The 22001-nt window shown below is 34.3% G+C and overlaps 1 protein-coding gene across 3 annotated transcripts in view; it reads left to right on the top strand.

Annotated features, from left to right (window-relative positions):
* Positions 1–3287: 3287 nt before the first annotated feature.
* THEMIS (thymocyte selection associated) overlaps positions 3288–22001 on the top strand; it is a 201402-nt gene continuing 182688 nt past the window's right edge. Inside the window, exon 1 of one of the 3 annotated variants that reach the window (XM_023230755.2) lies at positions 3288–3649. In XM_023230755.2, the coding sequence (XP_023086523.1) occupies positions 3559–3649 (91 nt within the window). In that variant the 5' untranslated portion in view covers positions 3288–3558. The remainder of the gene's footprint in view (positions 3650–22001) is intronic. The other 2 variants (XM_023230756.2, XM_023230754.2) reach the window with 2 other exon arrangements.

The following is a 22001-nucleotide window of genomic DNA, read 5'->3' as shown; positions in this document are numbered from 1 at the left end:
CCCTGACAGCTCTCTTGTTTCTTAAAACAGCTTTTTAAAAAAGTATATAGCTTTCAAGTTGATGGGTGCAGCACACCAACATGGCACATGTATACATATGTAACCTGCACGTTATGCACATGTACCCTAGAACTTAAAGTATAATAAAAAAAAAAAAAAAGTATATAGCTCTTCCAGGTGCCTTTAGTAGGAAACGTGGTCAGATACAAGCTCATAGCCAGAAGTAGAAGTCTTTGAATATTTTTATTTTGTGTATTGACTAATAAGTGACCTTTACACACCTAAACCGTTGTTTATTTGAAGTATATGCTTTTTTTTTTTTCTATTTTGTTCAAACTCCTTTTTGATTTACAGGAGAATTTCATAAGTTAGTTTTCAAATATATTATTAGTTTTTTCCTTGAAGACTTCAATTAGTACTCAAAAATAGTTATTTTCTTACCCTTTTCCAGCCATTTTCCTATTTTTCTGCTCTGGTTTATTTTTATTTAAATTTAATTTTAAAATTTACCTAACTTTAATTTTGCTGCATGGAAAGTTAGGAAAAAATTTTCCCCCAATTATTTAACAACCGTTTGTTGAAGAAAACATTCTTTCCCACTGCCTTGGAATTTTACCTTTTTCAAATAGTAAATTATTATATACAGTCTGGTTTTATTTTTTTGAATTCACGTTAATCTATTATTATACCTATAATGTGCTGTTCTAATGACAGAACTTCAATAATTCATTTTACTACCTGATGCTTCAAGTACCTTCTCATTGCTCTTCTTTGTCAACCTTGTCTTGGCTGCTCAAATCAGGATTTTTTTTGCCTGTGTGTCACAAGTGATTATGATCCGGTCTAAAGCAGTAGCAGTGGGGATATAGAGCAAAGACAGAGTGAGTGGTACTGAGTATTGTCATCTATAGGGCCTGATGGACTTAACAGGTAGAGGAAAAAAATGGCATCTCACATGATTCTAAGCCTTCCGGCTTGAGAAACTAAGAGAATAGTAATGTCATTAATTAAGACTGAGAATACAAAGAAGAAGATTATCACAGAGGGAGTGTCATCTGTTGCAAGAGCAGAAGCAGATGGAGCCTAGGTAATTGTAAGAGATTGCTGATACGAAATGGCTGTTTGGCTAGTAGGATAGAAATTTGACTTGGGAATATTAAAAAAAAAAAAGTGAAATTCAGCTTGCATTAGATATCAAATGAAATTTATTGTGGTATCAATTCTAACAGATCCATGATTTTTAAGGAGCAATCCACAGAAGCCTCTTTCATATATTCATCCACATGAAATACACTACTCGGCTGTAAACTGTGGGGAGGGGCATGGAAGGCAGACAGATCAAAGGTAGGAAATTTTTGGACAAAAAGTGATTTGTTTTTCTAAGACCACCAGAGTGGGCACAGAAGAACCAGCGAGTAGGCAAGGCTAAAAGCAAAACTGCAAATTTATTCTTTGGTCATCTAGCTTCAGGGACCGGAGCCGGGGGGCGGGGGGGAGGGGTGTGGACAAGAGTGGGGGCTGAGAAAGCCCACCCCCGGGCGCATCTGCTGGGAGCGACTTTTCTAGGAATGGAAGGGCAATAGGCGGGGCACGGGCATGTCGGGGGAGGGGGGGCGCTCCGCAGGTGCCACCAGGTAAATCTTGGTCTCCTCGGATTGACATCACCTGGTGCATGCCTGATTAATCTGCACCTTCCCGGGCGTCAGCTGCATTCTCGCACACATGGGAAGAGTTGGTGGTGAAGAAGAACCCGGAAGTTCACCATCCTGCCTTCCGTTCATCCAAACAAAAAGGTTGCAAGTGAGGAATTTGAATCGATGGTAAGCCTGTTGATGTGGTCAATCGTACATTCTACTTTTATAAAGAAAGAAATAAAGCTGGACAGATTATTGAAAATGCCAAATAGGATTATGAAGAGTTGAAACAGTTTTATAAGCTCCATATCAAAACTAGGCAGTATTTATCCTTCTAGGTCATTTACATGATGGCCATGGTAGAACTGAGATGTCCCCTGATCCTCTGTATCTGGCTATGCTTTCTGCAGCCTAAGGCCAAAACAGTTCATAGACAAGAGTCTGGAGTTTAGTTACTAAAAAGAATGTGTAGCTTCCTGACATCTTTCAAGTGTATACATACCAACCACTATTCTTTTTTTTTTTTTTTTTTTGAGATAGGGTCTTGCTCTGTCATTCAGCCTGGAATATAGTAGCATGTTTACAGCTCACTGTAGCCTCAAACTCCTGGGTTCAAGTGATCCTCCTTCCTCATCCTCCTCACAGCTAGGACTACAGGCATGTGCCACCATGCCTGGCTAATTTTTAAAATTTTTTCGTAGTGACAAAGTCTCGCTATGTTGCCCAGGCTGGTTTTGAACTCTTGGGCTCAAGCAATTCTCCTACCTCAGCCTCCTAAAGTGCTGGGACTACAGGTGTGAACCACTGTACCCAGCCTCAACCAATATTCTTTGACTTTACCCTAAAGAAACTTAGGAACTACCACTTTTAATTGTACATATTCTAAATATTGTTTCAGTTACATGCAAAAAAATAGAGAGGAACAGGATTTTGAAGAGATCGATGTTCATGAGGTTTCTCCTGCTTCCTTTGATGCTGGTAATTTCTCCTCCTAAATTTCAACAAGATCAGAATTGTGGAATCGTGAACTTGGAAGAAATTACAAAATTGATTGGACTCTTCTACTTCATCTCCATTTAGTAAATAAAACAAATGAAAATCAGAGAAGACAAGGCTGAAGTTAGCCTATAAATCAAAAGCAGAACTAAATCCAGAAAACCCAGGTTTCCTGACAAGTAATTTTAATACTTTCTACTATAGTGTAGAGATTAGAAAACTCATTTTAACATACTTTGTTAATTTACTGTATCACTTTGCATATTCTATCCCTACCCTACCCTCCTTTAAGATTCAGCAAAATTTTTAATGTGGAAGAATAAAAAGTGGTTTCGATACTCTCTCCAGAGTATACTATCAGAATTCTAAAAAGAGCTGACACAAAGCACTTTTATTACCAATTTTAATGTAAAGGCACTGACAGTATGCAAATAAGGCACAAAGCCAAGCTTTAGAAATGAACTAGAGAGATAATGAATTCACATGGTGCCATTTTTAAGATTAGACTTTAGTCCTATGTTCCTGTTCTTTGTTGGTGGGCAAGTCACAAGCAACTCTGACCTCAGTTTTGCTACCATAGTAGATGCGCACCTGGATTAACAACGGACAGAATGAGTTACTTAGTACGTCTCATTTTTTGGGCAGTGTCTGTTCACCCCACCCCCATCCTGTTCAACTTCAATGTCAGAAGGAAATGAAGCCACAATGTGAACAAAAAGAGCTGTAACATTTTTTGTCTCCTGCCTCCTCCCTCCCTCTTCACTGTCCTCCCTATATAGAGCTACTCCACCCCACTCTGGCTGTAGTGTGACATTCCTGCCTGCCTGAGGAAGAAATGGTGAGCAGGGGCTCTAATTGCAGACAAGTGTCACCCAGAAGCCACAAGTTTCTGTGAGCACCAGGTCTACAAACTACCCAAGGCATAGCAATGGCATTATCACTGGAAGAATTCGTCCACTCTCTTGACCCCAGGACCCTACCCAGGGTTCTAGAAATCCAGGCAGGCATCTATTTTGAAGGTAAGCACTCTTCAATACCTTTACTGGCTAGAACATTCTTGTAAAGTATACACTCTTGAAAATTGAAGGGGGGGAGTTTTAACAGCAAATATGTGAGTTCTGGTAAAGGAAAGGCGATCACAAAAGAAAGTAATGAACTGACCAATGAATGGTCAAAAGCCAATGGTGTTGGAGAGGGAAGAAACTAGACAGGACTCTAGGATAGACAGAAATAAGAAACTGCGTGAAGCTTCTTGAGCTTTCTGTAGGCCTTGAATGGTGAACTATTTCTACCTTTGCTTCGAAATTGGTTGCAATCAAGAATAATAAATTTAGTTAACAACATTTATGTTTCTACAATATAAAAAATAAAATTGAGCTTGCTAAAACAAAAACAACTATCAAAGCCATGGTGTTTTGGAAGAAGTATTTCCAAATATTTCCCAAACTTTTAGCTTCTAAATGTTGCTTATACCAATGTTTTTCTCACTCTGTAGTGGCCTAACTCTGAATTCCTTAAATAATGAACATTTTAATTTGAAGGTATAGAAATTATTACTACAAGATAATTTTAAAAAAATTGATGTAGAAAACTCAGAGTTCAATTAACTTATTGAATAAGATAGTGAGTTTTGGTGTAACTTACTATGTTAATTCAGGTAAAAGAACATTAAAATCTCCAATATACAACCTAGAATCTTTACATGGTTAGTTTGAATACACAGAATACAATGAATAATTTGTAGGTGATTTCTGGCCTCAAGAGTGGTAGAATTGAAGTAATTGTAGAATCAGATCAAGACAAAACTACCAGGAAAATAGTTTTGGTAGGCAGGTCTTTCCTGTTCATAGACAAAATAATGTATTACATGTTATGTTGCGAAGTAAAAGAAAGATTAACATGTCAGCTCTAGTTTACACACACACACACACACACACACACACATACTTGCAGGTGATGAATTGATATGGGCTGTTACCAGCTTAGCATACAGTTTTATTTAACTAATTTGTAAGTTGATTTTTGGAATCAGACTATGTTTTGCCATGTGTAATCATATTATCAGTGTCTCTATTTCTAAGCCAGCCCCAAATCATTTTTTGTCTCATGGTTTGTGTTTTTTAGGCTTTATGTAAAAAGTCTTTCTTTATGTCTACTTTAAAAAGATATTTTCCTATATTGTTTTTATCAACTTTACAATTTTATATTTTGCATTTAGTTTTCAGTCTATGTGGAGGACACCTATGAATTGTACAGGGATCAAATTTTAGTTTTCTTTATACATTTTACTTGATTTCCAGGTACCATTTGCTAAGCTGACAATCTTTCCGCCATCGATTTTTGTTGCCTCCTTAAAATCATATTATATGTTCACCTCTGTATCAGTCTGTCTCTAAAGTATCTCTTCTATTCTTTTAGTGTATTTTTTTCTTAATTGCCCCCAAACACACTATTTTTGTAACTATGGCCTTGGAATACATGTTAATATAGAAATGATGTATAGACCAATCCCTGTTTTCAATCCTTTTTTCCTAAATTAGCTTAGATATTCATAGACTTTAAAAATGTTTTTATAGATATATAATATATATACATATTTATGGGATACATGTGATATTTTGATACAGTGTATAATGATCAAGTCAGAGTAATGGGGATACTACTCATCACCTCAAACATTTACCATTTCTTCATGTTAGGAACATTCCAATTCCACTACTCTAGTTATTTTAAAATATACAGTAAATTATTTTTAGCTATAGTCACCCTATTGTACTACCAAACACTAGATCTTATTCCTTTTAACTGTGTTTTTGTACCCATTAATCAACCAACCCATCTCCATCTCCCTCCCACTACCCTTCCCAGCACTTGGTAGCCATCATTCTACTCTCTGTCTCCATGAGAGCAGTTTTTTTTTTTTGTTGTTTTTGTTTTTTTTTTTTTTTTTTTTTTTTTTTTTTTTTTTTTTTTTTTTTTTTACTTTTTTTTTTTATTTTTTTTTTTTTTTTTTTTTTTTTTTTTTTTTTTTTTTTTTTTTTTTAGCTCCCACAAATGAATGAGAACACGTGATATTTGTCTTTCTGTGCCTGGCTTATTTCACTTAACCTAATGTCCTTCTATCCATGTTGTTGCAAATGATAGGATTTCCTTCTTTTTTATGGCTGAATAATATTCCACATTTTCTTTGTCTATTCATCTGTTGATGAACATTTCAGTTGATTTCATATTTTGGCTATTGTGAAAACATGAGAATGCAGATATCTTTTTAATATACTGATGTCTTTTCTTTTAGAAATATATGCAGCAGTGGGATTACTAACTTTTGTGTAGTGCTATTTTTTTTTTTTTTTTTTTTTTTGTGAAAACTTCACACTGTTTCTCATGGTGACTATACTGATTTACATTCCCATCATCGGGTATAAATGTTCCGTTTTCTCCACATCCTCTCCAACATCCATTATTTTTTATCTTTTTGATAAAAGCCATTTTAACTGAAGTGAAATAACATCTCATGACTTTTTAAATGAGTTTTTATTAAATCAATTGATTCTGTAAGAAATCTAAATGGGATTTTTATTGGATTTATTGATTTGGTAGATTAAGTTGGAAGGAATTGACATTTTATGTTGTTTTAAGAAAGAACATAGAATGTCCCTCTGTGTGTTCAGACTGTCTTCTTCATACGTTATTATTTTACTACTATGTTGTTCTTCAATTAAGAGGGAAAAAAAGTAAATACCTTGATCATTCTCACAATGTAAACACATTCATATAACCACCACCCTGGTCCAGAAATAGAAAATTCAAAGTATTCCAGAAGCCCTATCCTGTGCTCTTTCTCAGTCATTATCTACTATCTCCATCAAGGGTAACCATCATCATGACTTTTGTCCATTTATGACCCTTACATAAATGGAAAATTATAGTATGTATTCTTTTCTGGTTGGTATATCTATTTAACATTATATTTGTGAAACTAATCCATGCTATTCTATATAGTTCATTCATTTTCAGTATGTATATTATTCCATTGGATGAATATACTACAATTTATGTATTAATTCTACTGCTAATAGGGATTTGGATTATTTCTGGCTTGGAGTTTCCAGTAATTTTGTCATGAAAATTCTTGTACATGTGCGCCTACATGTATATATATTAAATAAGGCATAAAAGTAAGTGGGATTGCTATGTCATATTGTATGTGTACATTCAGCCTTGGAAGGTAATGAAAAACAAGTTTCTTAAGTAATCCAGTTTTCTTTCCTACAAGTGGTATATGTGTGTTCCAATTGACTCATATGCTTAGTAACACGACGTTATCCATCTTCTTAATTTTAGTCATTCTGGCAAGAGTATAGTGGTAGCTCATGGTTTTAGTTTTCATCGGCCAGATGACTAATAAGATTGAGCACCTTTTCATATATTTCTTGGATTTTTGGAGATACCCTTTTTTGCAGAGGTGGTTTATATCTCTTGCTCATTTTTCTGTTGAATCTTATACATTTTTGTTATTGATTTGATGAAGTTTATGTATATATATATTTGGGACACTTAATCTTTGTCAGTTTTTCTGCGTTGCAAATTACTTTCTGAGTCTATAGCTTCATCTTTTATTTTCAAAATTGTGTCTTTTAATGGATGAAAGTTTTCCACTTTAGTGTTAGTGTAGTCAATTTTTATTTTCCTTTTTCTGTGTTGTCAACAATTTTTTTCTTTACCTTGAGTTCATGAAAATATCTATTATCTTCTAGAAATTCTGTTGTTTACCCTCACCTTTAGATCGGCAGTCTACCTGGGTTTATGGTTTTGTATATGGTTTGAAGTTGAGAGCAATATTTATTTTTCTCTTCTATAGAGTCAATTGGTGCGGTGACATTTATTGAAAAGTTGCCTTTTTTCTATCATCTTACTCTGTTAACCTTACTCAGAAATAGTGTCTGTACATGCCTGGGTCTTTTTCCTTTTATGCTGTTCTATTCATCTACTGCTATCCTTACATAAATTTTTCCTGTCTTAAGTAATGTGGATATGCAATATCTAATATATAGTTTCTATTAGATTATATATAATAATATGCTACAGAGCCATGGTTCTGAAACTTGGTTGTGCATTAAAAATACCTGGATTGATTTTAAAATATAAATGCCTAGGTTTCTCCTCAAGAGATAAAGATTTAATTGTGTAAAAGGTAAGGCATCACCATCAGGTTTTTGAAAATCTTCCTGATGATTATCATACACAGCCAAATTTGATAACTACTACTTTAGAATAAATTCTCTTGATTTATTATTCCCTTTTAAGTTTGGGACTTTGAATTTTCACATACATTTTAGAATTAACTTATCAACTTCCTCAAAAGTCCTCCTGGAATTTTGATTAGCTGTGCATTTGTTTGGAGAAAATTGGCATCATTTTAAATTAAGTCTTCTGACCCACTAATCTGGTATAACTTTCTAGTTATTTAAGGCTATTTCATTTCTGTCGATAACATTTTATAATTTTTTGTGCAGATCTTGTATTTTTTCAGGTTTATTCTTAGTAATTTGATTTTTTCATGCCATTTTAAATGATATCTTTAAAGTAATTCATTTTCTCTTTGTTGTACTTATTGAATTTTAAGAATATATCTTTAACTTATTTCGGATATGTTATGTGGACATTTGCGTTGTCTGTGAATACTAATGGATTTTGCTTCTAGTATAATACTGAATAGAGGTAATGATATAAAAAGATCTCTGTATTTCATTCATGACCACTGAGAGCAATTTTCAGTAATTCACCGTTAAATATGTTTGTTTTAGGTTAAATTAGTTCTAGTTTTCTAACAGGTTTTAAAAACTTGAATATATGTTTGACATTTATCAAATATTCTCTTTGTAACTTTTATGATAATTACATGGGTTTTTTACATTTAAAAAGTGTTAAACAAGCTTTTAATTGTGGAATACAACCAAATGTGTCATATTTCACTGAATTTGGCTTACCTTTTTTTTGTTGTTGTTGTTAGAATGTTTGTATCTCTTTTAGGGAATGATATTGGCTTATACTTTTTATTTTTTGTAATATCTTAGCCAGGTTTTATTATCAAGTTAGTTGAAGTTATGGAACTTCTTGGTTAGTCTTTTGTTATTTTCCTAAAGATTTTATGTAACTTTGGTGTTATTTCTTATTTAAATATTTAGTAGAATTTTCAATGAAGGCCTCCTGAGCTGAGATTTCTAATATAGAAATATTTTAAATTATGACTTCAATTTTTTAATAGTAAAGGATTTTTGTCCATGAGCATAGTTTATCTCTTATTTAAAAAAGAGAATAAAATATCATCTATGTAATTTATCACAGTTTAAAAAATTGCCTCTATAGAGCTTTTATGTATGCTAGGCTAGTTCCTAGAATACACACACACATACTTATATCATGTGTGTATATATATTGCTATATTGAGATCATATTTTGTCTGTTTTCCCATTGGTTGTCACTAAAATGAAGAAATGCAGTTCAATATGATTCGTAGTATTTATAAATTCCTTTGTTAATTCTATCAGTCTATATTTTTTATTTCATTGGTTTTCTTAAATAGATATTAATATCAGAAACATCAAGTTTTGTCTCTTTCATACCACAAATGTTTTTTCTTACTTTTTTATTATAGACTGGAGCCTTCAGTATTATATCAAGCAATAGTGGAAATCCTTGTCTTATTCCTAGTCATAAAGAAAATCATCTAAAGTTTCTTGTTAATATATTATGTACTAAATTTTGGTGTTTAACCTTTACTCAATTAAGGAAGTTCCCAACTATTCTTTGCTTTCTAGGTGTTTTCATAATAAATAGGTATTGAACTTAATCAATGCTATTCCTTCATTGATTAATAAGGTGATTTACTTTCTTTAGTGTGTTTATGTGAGTTAACTTTAAAGATTTTTCAAATGTTGGAGGATCCTGTCATATAAATAGATATAATATATAAATATATATATTCATATAAATAGATAATATATGAATATACATATATTTTCATATAAATATATATATTTTCAGAAACTATATACTTTTTGAAATACAATGTAGGAATTTGACATTATATTTAGGATTTTTATATTTAATCATAATTAAAATGAGCCCACAGGCTTATTCATTTTAGATTTAAGACAACATTAGCTTCTGAAAATGAGTTACATAAATTTTGTTATTTCTATTTTCTGAGATAATTTTCTAAAAATAAGTTTAACAATCTTCTTAAAAATTTGTTAGCGTGCTCCTGGATGACCTACTAAACATGGAATATTTTTGGAAAGAAGCCAGAATTTGGTTTTGTTAATACTCTCTCTGTCTTGTATCTTTTACTATTTCTGATTCAGTCTCATTTGTTTTCTTGTTTGTTTGTTTTCTCTCTTGCTCCTTTTCCAGCCTCCTATGTTGAATTGGCAGCCATGTTTAATACCTTGTTTGCCTCTTGATAAGTGTGTTTACATCTATAATTTTTCTCTAAGTATTTTTAAACTGTTTCCTATAAATTTTGCCATGTAGCATTTTCATTATTCCTCAGTTCTAATTGTAATATATTTCTTTTTAAATCCAATAGCTATGAATTTTGTTTATTTAGTGATCAGATAAGATTTTGTTTGCTATCCTTTTGCTTTTAATTAATAATTTTATTGTATTTTGTTGGAGATCAATAGTCTTTCTTTGGAATTGATTGTGGTTTCCTTTACTTTGTAGTATGAAACATGTTCTACTTTGGAAATACTTCCTGTGTGCTCAAAAATAGTATGATTTGTTTTTTGGTATAACACCTCTCTTTATATGCCAAATAGCTTGAGTTTGTATTTGTTTTGTTCAGATCATTTCTCTCCCTGCTTAGTTTTCATATGCTTAATCTGTCATTTACTTTATCAGTTGTCCATCTATCTAGTTCACTCTTCATTTCTGTCTTTTATTTCATCAGATTTTTTTTGAGGTTCAGTTGCTCCATGTGTTAGAGAGTTACATCTTTTTACTACATTATCATCCTTTTTCCTTGATGATTTTTTTTTCTTTAGGTTCTATTTTGTTAGACAACGTTACTACTTCAGCTATCTTTTGGTATATCATTTTCTTTTTTTTTTTTTTTGAGACAGAGTCTTGCTATGTCGCCGGGGCTGGAGTGCTGTGGCCGGATCTCAGCTCACTGCAAGCTCCGCCTCCCGGGTTTACGCCATTCTCCTGCCTCAGCCTCCGGAGTAGCTGGGACTACAGGCGCCCGCCACGTCGCCCGGCTAGTTTTTTGTATTTTTAGTAGAGACGGGGTTTCACCGTGTTAGCCAGGATGGTCTCGATCTCCTGACCTCGTGATCCGCCCGTCTCGGCCTCCCAAAGTGCTGGGATTACAGGCTTGAGCCACCGCGCCCGGCCTGGTATATCATTTTCTAAGCATTTGTTTCCAATATTTAGGGGTTTTATTTTTTGTTTTATGTGCAAGGAAACATATTATTTGTCCTCTTTCTGCCTTTTGTCTCAGTTCAGGCAATGGAGCCAGGTTCCAACCATCCTGTGGTGATGGTGACTCTGTGACACATTTTGGGGGATGGGAGGTTTGAGGGAATTTGAAAAAGGCTGATGTCAAATCATGTGAGGTTCTGTGGTATTGGATTAAATACTCCCCATTGACAACCACAGTGGTAATAGGGAGAATGTTTTTCTCAAGAACATGTTGCTCAAACACTTATTATTTTAAGAGCCCTATTGATGTTAAGCATTTATGCCCTATTGATGTGAAGCACAGAATTGTGGATTATAAACTCAGGACTCTGCCTCCTGGATAAGTTATAAATGAGAGGTGATTCCATGGTCAACTTAAAACATTGAACATTTGTCCTCTGTTACGAAAAATAGGTTTTATCATAACCCTGAGGTAGGATGTAAAGATTAATTGAGCCATGGTATATAAAGAATTCAGCAAAATGGCCCAGAGTAACCTTCCAGTAAATCATAACTATTATTATTATTACCTTAATGCTGGCATATTGTAAAGAAACTTGGCAATTATTTCAAAAATTAAAACAAAACTGATTTGAATTTGTCTACTGCTACATACACCAACATAAATTGAATATGAAGAAAAATAGTAAAAAGTAAAACATTAACAATGAAACCACTTAAAGAAACCACATAAAAATGTGAAACTGAAACTTTAAAAAGTGAAAACATTAAATTTATAAAATAAAAAACTTCCTTATTCCCCAAAAAAACCCAAAATACATAAATGTGGAAGAAAGACTAACTCTATACTAGGGGAATATTTACGTAATATAGAGCAGACAGACTATAAATATCCTGAATGTATAAGGAATTACTAACAATAAATAAAAGTGAATATAAAGATGTAAAAGGCAGTTTACATAACACACTAATGTTAAAAAATTCAAATTTACTATAAAAAATGCAATGAAACAATAAATCATTATTTCTCTTTCAGGTCACAGGTATTAAAAGATTCACAAAAGTCATTGTAGGCATGACTGTGTGAAAGGGAGCTAAGGCACACTTGGTAAAGTGTGAACAGTTACAGACTTTCTAGGTTGCAACTAGGTAATATGTATCTACAGAGAAAAATGTTTATAAACATCCAACGTTTAGAAATTAATTTTAAATATAATTACAAAAAGCAAAATGATGATTATATTAGAATGCTCATAGAAGCATGTTTTATAGAAAAACATTAAGCAAGCCTAGAATGGAATTGCTTACATACATTCTAATAATGCAATATCAGGCATTGTCAAGGGTCTAAAATGACAGTTGGGAAAAAAAGTAAAACCCGGCCGGGCGCGGTGGCTCAAGCCTGTAATCCCAGCACTTTGGGAGGCCGAGGCGGGCGGATCACGAGGTCAGGAGATCGAGACCATCCTGGCTAACATGGTGAAACCCCGTCTCTACTAAAAAAATACAAAAAACTAGCCGGGCGAGGTGGCGGGCGCCTGTAGTCCCAGCTACTTGGGAGGCTGAGGCAGGAGAATGGCGTAAACCCGGGAGGCGGAGCTTGCAGTGAGCTGAGATCCGGCCACTGCACTCCAGCCTGGGCAACAGAGCGAGACTCCGTCTCAAAAAAAAAAAAAAAAAAAAGAAAAAAGAAAAAAAAAAAAAAGAAAAAAAAAAAGAAAAAGTAAAACCCTCCCCTCTTGGAGCTTATATTCTAGTGAATGGGACAAATGACAAACCAATGATAGATTTAGAATATGTACAAGTGTCATGAAGCACCAACTGGAGAGTAAAGCAAGATGAGGTGAAAGGTGATCTTTTGATAGGGTGACCAGGGCAGATTATCTCTGATGAGATGAAATTTGAGCAGGGACCTGAATAAACTGAGGAAATAAACCTTGCCCACACCTGGAAGAACTTCCCTGCTGAGGACAGAACAAGTGCAAACTACTGAAGAGCTTGCTTTGTCTGAATAAGAAACAAGGAGCAGCCAAGTGATGCTGAAGGCAAGGACTTGGGGGAAGGCTGGTAGGAGAAAGACTGAGGAGTGGGCAGGCCCAGACCTTGTAGGCCTTGAAGGCTAGAGTAACACTGAATGTGGTGCACAGTGGGGCTGGGAAACAGGTAGGACCCGTAAGAAAATGTGGTCAGGGAAGGGCACTCTGAAGAAATAATTTTGGAGCAGAGACTTGAATATTGAGAAGGAATCAGCCAAGGAAAGATCTAGGTTCTGGAGTGTTCCAGAGTGAACAGACAGTGCAGACCTCTGGGGACTAAAAGGAGCTTCGTCTGTTTGAGGAAGAGAAAACATATCCTTGTACCTTGAGCATGTATAAAGCAGGGAGAAGATCATATGAGAAGAAGTTTAAGGAGTGGGCAAGAGCATTTCAAGGAGTTTGGGTTTTTTGAGATGCTAATGACCAGTTTGAGGCAGCAGACTGACAAGACTGGATTGCCATTTGAGGAAGATCATTGGCTACTTTGGGGAGAACAGGCAATAGGTAGGCTAAAGTGGAATGACATATTAGGAGACTGCAATAATCTGGAGAAGAGATGATAGTGCCTTGATTTAGTGTGAAGAGAAAGGAAGAGCTCAAGAGATGCTTTGGAGGTAGAAATGTCAGAACTTTCTTTTTGTTTTCTTTTTTTTTTTTTTTTAAGATGGAGTCTCTCCATCACACAGGCTGGAGTGTAGTGGCGCAATCTCAGCTCACTGCAACCTCTGCCTCCCGGATTCAAGCAATTCTCCTGTCTCAGCCTTGTGAGTAGCTGGGACTACAGGTGCCCGCCACTAGGCCTGGCTAATTATTATTTTGTATTTTTAGTAGGGATGGGGTTTCACTATATTGATCAGGCTGGTCTTGAACTCCTAACCTGGGGGGATCCATCTACCTTGGCCTCCCAAACTACTGGGATTACAGGTGTGAGCCACTGCGCCTGGCCGAAATGTCAGGATTTTCTAATGGCTTTGAAATTGAGGTGAGAATATAAAAAGACTAAAGGATGAATTCAAGATTTTGACTTTAACCACTGGGTAAATGTTTGTGTATTTGAGAGAGTCATGAAGACCAGGGGAAGATAAGGTTTTAGTGAGAAAAACAACAGTTCTGTTTTGGACATATTAAATATAAATATATATTACTCAGCCAAGTGGATATTTCAAGTTAGGCAATTAAAAATCCGGTTTGGGCACAGAGGATGCTTGTGGTTGGAATGCCCCATCCATTACTTAATTGATCAGGACTTTATTTGATCAAAAACCTCATCAATTTAAAAAAAGAGGATGCAGCTTTCCATATGTGTTTGATATTTATATTCATTCCAAAGCATACGTAATAATACAATTATAAAAAAGATAAAATTGATAATATCTTATACAATTTTAATTTTTATTAATAATATACACTATTTTTCTCACAAAAGCTATTAACTCTATTGTAACAATCAGCTAGTTTTAAAATTAATATATAATAATTGTATATATTTATGGGGTACACTTAATATTTTGATTCATGCATACGATGTGATCAAATTAGGGTAATTAGGATACCGTTCACCTTAAACATTGATCATTTAAAGAAATGACCTTGAAGATACCTCATCAAGGTCCAATATACATTATATGTAATCTACTCATAGAGCAGGTTTATCATTAATATTTGTGGCTATCACTCTATATGTGAAATAATCTTCATAAATTTCATGTTATGAAATAATCTTCCTAAATCTGATATTGGCAGTTCCGCTAGATAGCAATTGTACGCAGACAATGACAAGATTGTGCTAATAGAAGATGTGTCACTCTGTCATTTTCTTCTTGATAGGGCCTGCAATCTTCAATTCTCAAATGTCTGTGTTGGCATCTTGTGACGTTATGTCTATTTTGTGAGAGTGAATATAGATAAAATTAGATTATAACAATTCTTAAATCAACTTAACTTCAACTACATTATGTTGTAGTACATAGGTGGGAACTGAACAATGAGATCACTTGGACTCGGGAAGGGGAACATCACACACCGGGGCCTATCACGGGGAGGGAAGAGGGGGGAGGGATTTATAAAAGGAAGTTATGCCTGATGTAAATGACGAGTTGATGGGTGCTGATGAGTTGATGGGTGCTGACGAGTTGATGGGTGCAGCACACCGACATGGCACAGGTATACATATGTAACAAACCTGCACATTATGCACATGTACCCTAGAACTTAAAGTATAATAATAATAAAAAAGAAAGTAAATGAGTGAATTAGAACAATTCTTTTAACTCATTTTTTGAAATTCCCAATCTGTCTCAGTATGTGACTTACCATACATGTCATATGACTATCTGATGCAAAGATAAATCAGGATTTTTGATATTAAATACTAGCAACTTTGAAGTTAAGTAATAGTAAATCTTTCTGTTAAATATTAGTATAGTTTGGTTTTCTTATTTCTTTTATGTAGAAATGAATACGAAGTTCTAATATTTTCCACTTTAACCTCAATCTTGTAATACTCTATGGAATATGTGGCCCAATTTAGAGATCCCTGCAAGGAGCTAACACAATTGCTGTCATGAGTCCCTCTCAGATTAAAAATTCTGGGTAATTATGTATGACCTACGTCACAGATAAATTGACTTGTGCTATCTTGTCCTCTTCAGTTCTTTAAGCGAGCAGTTTATAACCAAAGAACAAATTTGAGGAAAAAAATGGTGTTCATCTATTCCACTTTTCCACCTTTTTTGAGTACATGGTATGCTTGTACTTCCCAACCTGTTTGTGGTCACATGATCACATGACTTGTACTGGCGAATGTACTGAGAACAAAAATAATATGCATAATTTGGTATAGATGCTTTAAGAACCAGTTCATTATTAAACATATTTCATCATGGTAGACTATGTCAAAATGAAATCTTCAATAGCCTGTGTTGCTAAGTGACTGCAATTAGCAGAGATCATGTCCTCACCCACCTGCATTGGACATGTAGTGAAATAAGAAATACACTTGATTGTTTAATCTCTAAGATTTTGAGGTTGTTATCTTAATATAAGCTACACTTCTCTCACTGATACAATAAACTATTTTTATTATGACTGGAACTGAAGTTATTATCAATTTCAAAAAATTAGAAACTAAGCATATTCTAAAGAGTCATATAATGTCAGGGAAGTTACTTGGGTAATAATGCTACCACATGTTCATAAGAAAGTGATTTTATCACTCTATTCAGGAAGCATGCGTTGCTTCTTTAACTACTCTTCATATTGTAAACATTACCATTTACCACTGTTGACTTTGCGCATGTATCCATTTTGGTGTTGATTTAAAAATTTGGCAAAAAACAAAATTGGTTTGCATTATGATCTTTTTTGATGAGTTGGATATTAATTTTTTTTGCTTTAGAAAAACACATGTGCATGGTTGGTAATTTTATAAATGCAGAAATGCAAAATTACCCATAATGCCACCTAACAGAGAGAAATAAGGTTAACATTTTGATGTATTATCTTGTAATTTTTATAAAAATATGAATTAACTTTCAAGAAAAGAAAATTGATGCCCAAATTCCTTTTCCCCATGTTTTATAGGGAACCTCATCATTTCCCACAGCTTCCATTTATCCCCTTAGTTCAAGCCATCATAATTTACTTCTAGGATTATCAAAATCTCCTAAATGCTCTTCCTTCTTTCATTTCTAAAATATATTCTCAACATAGCATCTATAGTTATGGATGTCAGATTGTGTCGCTCCTCTGTTAAAAACCCTCTATTTTTTCTCAAAATAAAAACCTTATATGGGTAATAAGGCCCTACATTGTCTCTATGTTGCATTATTTATCTGAATTTGTTGCTTATTAATCTGCTTCTCCTCCTAGCCACACTAGCCACTTCACTGTTCCTCAAATTTGGAGATATTCTCCTGCCTTAAAGCTTTGTTCACACTCTTCATCTGGAAAATTCTTCTTCAGGACATTGACTTCACTAACTCCCTTCTCTAAGAGATTTACCCCAGCTACCTCTTTATTCTTGCAATTTTTCTACTCTCCTTTCCCTGGATTCACTGTCTTCCATATTCTGGTCTTCATTTTCTTCTGTACTGAAGCACTTAGCTCTTTCTTACGTGTAAGTTATGTATAGCATGTTTTTATATCTTCTCTTGTTAGATTTTTCTTACAGTTTTATCAAGGTATAATTTATATACCATAAAATTCAACCACTATAAGTATGCAACTAAATGGTTTTAAGTAAATTGATAGAGTTGTATAATCATCATCAATTTAAGATCATTTTCCTCATCTTAAAGAATTAGCCTGGGTTCTTTGCCATTAATCTCTATGGACATTTCCAGCTCCAGGCAACCACTGATCTGCTTTCTGACTATAAATTTGCCTTCTATAGACATTTCACATAAAGTAAGTCATACAATATGTAGTCTTTTTTATCTGGCTTCTTTCACTTAGCATGTGTTTGTGGTTCCTCTATATTGTAGCATACATCAGTATTTTGTTCCTTTTTATTGGTAAAGAGTATTTTATTGTGTGGATATACCACATTTTGTTTATCTAACACCAGTTGATGGACACTCAGATTGCTTCATAATTGGAAGTATTATGAATAATATGTCATTTTACATTTCTACCATTAATGTATAAGGATCCCAGTTTCTCAATATCCACACTAAGACTTGGTATTTTCTCCTTTTACAGCCAGTGGTATCTCATTGTAGTTTTAATTTGCATTTCCTTAACGACAACTAATGTTGAGCACTTTTTCTTATGCTTATTAGCAGTTTATTTGTCTTCTTTGATCAAATGTCTCTTCGAATCATTCACCCATTTTTAATTGCATTGTCTTCCTTTTATCGAGTTATAAGAATTCTTTTTGTATTCTGGATATCTGATTTGCAAATATACTAGATATACAATTTGCACATATTTTCTTTCCTTTGTGGCTTATGGTTGCATTTTGTTTATGTTTCCTTTTGAAGCAAAAAGTTTTACATTTTGATGAAATCCAATTTATTTATTTTTTGGGGGGCTGGGGGACATGTTTTTGGTATCATGTTACCTAAGAGCACAAAACTTTTCTCCTCTGTTTTTCTGTTGGGGGTGCCAAAGATGACCCTCACTAACTCTCTAGAAGGACTCGAAATACATAAGCTATTATGCTCATGGTTATGGTTTATTACAGGGAAAAGATAGTCAGCAAAGGAAAACGGCAGTATAGGGCAGAGTTCAGGAGAAACCAAACATGAGCTGTCAGTTATCATCTCCCAGTGGAGACATATGGACAGTGCTTAAATCTCTTAATGACGATATGTGACAACATCTACAAAGTAGTTCCAACCAGAGAACTTCATCTATACTTTCATGTCCAAGGATTTTTGTGTGGAAAGTCTCATAAACATGGATTGCCCATGGGACTGACCTCAGCTACTCAGTCTTCAGCCCCTACAAAGGTCAGACTTATACAGTGTGGTCCAGAACCCCAAGTGAACAAAAACAGGAATTTACCAGAAGTCATGTTGTTAGCATAAACTTTCTGGTGTGGCCCAATGTTCCAGATACACAAAAACACTTTTATGCTCCAAGGACTGTCAAGAGCTAATTCTTTCTTTGGAATATGTAGGGGTTGAGTACTCCAAGTCCATGGAGTTAACCCTTTGCTACATGGTTTTATTCTGGGACAGTTTTATCTCTTATCTTTGGGTCTATAATCCATTTTGAGTTAGCCTGAATTTTCTTCATCTATAAATCCAACTGATGGAAAAACTAACCCAACTATGAATCCATTTACAAAGCATACTGGGAATGACTCAGGTAGAAAAAGCTATCTCTACTTGGGAGAAGTGACGGAGTTAACCAAAGAAATATCTGGGTGGATGGTGTTTCAAGTTGAGGGAAACATCTTTAGCAAAATGTTATGGTAGGAAGGTGTTGGGATATTATAGGAAAAGTGAGAAACCAATGAGCCTGGAAGGAGGGGGAGAGTGATCAGAAATGATATGAGAGACAAAATGTTGGAACCAAATATGGCTCTTTTGGACACTGTAATGTCCAATGGGGAAGCTGTAGATACCAAAGTAAATCAGCCAAAACCACCTAATCCAGTGGTAGAACTTTTTTCTTAACTATGAATTTAGAGACCATAAGTCACTTATTTTTACTGTTTATTAAAAAGAAAAATGTTGATGAAGCCACACACACATTTGTAAAAATCAAAGCATAGTTGTGTTTAACTCAGCCCAAAAGTATGATACTCAAAAGTGTTTCTTGTAACAATTTGTGAATGCCAAGAAGTTGTCATTCCCCTCTTCAGAGTTAAGATTTTTAAGTACTATATTTTGGATGTATTAAATGTTAACTATTTCTTGTTCCTGCAAAAAAAAATGTTAAACTCTTGGAAATTATTCCCTAATATTATCTCCCTTCGTTTCTTCCTTCTTTTCTTTCTTTCTTCTTTCCCTCTTTAGTTTCTTCTAGAAAATGAATAAAGCAAGATCTTTACCCTTAAAAATTCCAATGACTAGTGAAAGTAGATAGTTGTTTTTATTTTTTATCAGTATTAATAATACAATGTGAAAGGTGCTCTGTCATAAACTGTTTGAGAACACTGGGGAGAGTATAACTCACCGCTCAGAAAAGTCAGAGAAAGCTTAACAAGAAGTGGTGATAATTTTGCTAGGACTTGAAACCCAAATAGAAGATAACCTGGTAACTAAGAAACTTTCAGAATGAGAGAAAATTGTTTAGAAGGTGATGCAAGTTTTAAAGTTCAAAAGGAGGTTCAAAAACTTCTCAGGGAATAGTAGAAAATCAGGTCATTTATGGTCATATTTTAAATGGCTCTTGAATAATAATGAGGATTTTGAATTTCTAATCAATAGGCAACTACAAAATTACATTATTTCTATAATATATGTTATGGACTGAATGTATTCTCCTCCACTCCAATTTATATGTTGAAACCCTAGTGTGACTACATTAGGAGATGGGGTCTCTAAGGAAATGATTAGGTTAAAGGCGGTAACACAGGTGAGGCCCTGATCTGATAGCATTAGTGTCCTTATAAGAAGAGACACGGAAAATTCTCTGTAAACATGCACACATGCATGTGCACACACACACAGACACACACACAGTCAATGAGGAAAGGCCATGTGAGGTCATATGAGCACAGACAGAAGGCAGCCAGTATGCATGCCAAGAAGAGAGGCCTCGCCAGAAACTGAATCAATGAGAACCTTGATCTTGGACTTCTGGTTTCCAAAATTATGAGAAAATAAATTCCTATTATTTAAACTACCTAGTCTATGGTATTTTGTTATGGCAGCACGAGGCAAAAAATCATCTCAGATGAGTATGTTAGACATTCACTGTAGTAGACATTTACTAGAAGGGTATGAGAAAGAGATAATAGCAAGGAGTTAATAGCAGCTGTGGAGACAGAAACCATGTTCCCTTTGGGTAGAATATTCTGAACTTGACAGTTTATGAAAGGCAGTGAGCAAGAGGGGGAGTTGAAGTGTCTAGACTCGTAGTATGGCAGATGATAACATTAATTGAAAGAGTAACTAAAAGAGGGGGTGCATAATTCAGTTATATTCCAATGAGTTTGAGGCCTTTATATGACATTCACATGCAAATGAACCTTAGTGGAAAATGCTCATCTAAAGTAAAAGGAATGTAGAGTTGTCAGGGCTGACATTATGGATTTGTAAATGAGTGAAAGAAGTCTTGTGACTTTAGGAATTGTCCTATTGTCCATGTGCCACATCAGAAGAAATACTTGGGTCCCAGAGAACACTGACATGGGAGGTATGGATAAAGTGCAGCCTGTAATGCAAAACAAACAAACCAAACAATCCGTCTCTGTGTTGGAAGAGAGGCAGCAGAGAGTAGGGTAGTTTGTTGATGAAAAGAAATGGCAGAGAGCACCAGATTGAGAGAATGTCAGGAATAAATGTTTGGTTTTAGCAGGTGATTTGTAGTAGGGTATTAATGATAATTAAAGCTGTATATATTGAAGGCTTACTATGGGCCAGGCATGTTCTTTTTTAATATACATTTGCGTGTGTAAGCACATATTTTATATATATATAAAACACAGATGCTCCTCAATTTATGATGGTGTTACGTCCTGTAACTGTAAGCTAAAAATATCATTGTAAACTGAAAATATCATAAATCAAGCCTACATTGAACATACCTAACCTACTAAACATTATAACTTAGCCCAGCCTACCTTAGAACCCTCATATTAGCCTACATGTGGGCAAAATAATTGAGCACAAACCTTATTTTATAATAAAAAGTTGAATATCTCATGTAACGCATTGATACTGTGCTGAAAATGAAAAACAGAATGGTTCTATTGGGTACTTGAAGTATGGTTTCTACTGAATATGTACTACTTTCAAACCATCATAAAGTCAAAAAATTGGTAAGTCAAACCAAGTATGGGAGTGCCTGTATATTTATTTTATATGTATATGCCTATACATAAATATGTGAATCTATATAATGCAACATATGTAATTAAATAATGTATATGTTTGTCTACATGTAAATTTAGTGTTCATATGTATATATGTATACATATATATTTACTCTTATTTAAGTTAGTTAATTTATATGTTTATAAATATATTTAGCCCTTGAAGATCTCTTGTGAGATTATTAATATTATTTGCATTTTTTAAGGGTCTCCTGTTTTTCATATCACCTACCTCTGCCACAGGGATAAAACTTACAGTAAAGTTCATTATTGCTCTGCTCTACTGAAGAGTTTGAATGAGAAATCCTATAGGAAATGCTATCATCATAAAACCAACAATGTTTTGTAAGATATTTTAGGAGAATTTATTGATGGCAATTTGGCTACACAAATTTAGTTGCTGAAGTAAACATGCAT

This window comes from Piliocolobus tephrosceles, chromosome 5, assembly GCF_002776525.5.
Source record: "Piliocolobus tephrosceles isolate RC106 chromosome 5, ASM277652v3, whole genome shotgun sequence".
NCBI classification, from domain to species: Eukaryota; Metazoa; Chordata; class Mammalia; order Primates; family Cercopithecidae; genus Piliocolobus; species Piliocolobus tephrosceles.
Note: the sequence above shows the minus strand (reverse complement) of the source record. Positions and strands in the feature narration are given on the sequence as shown.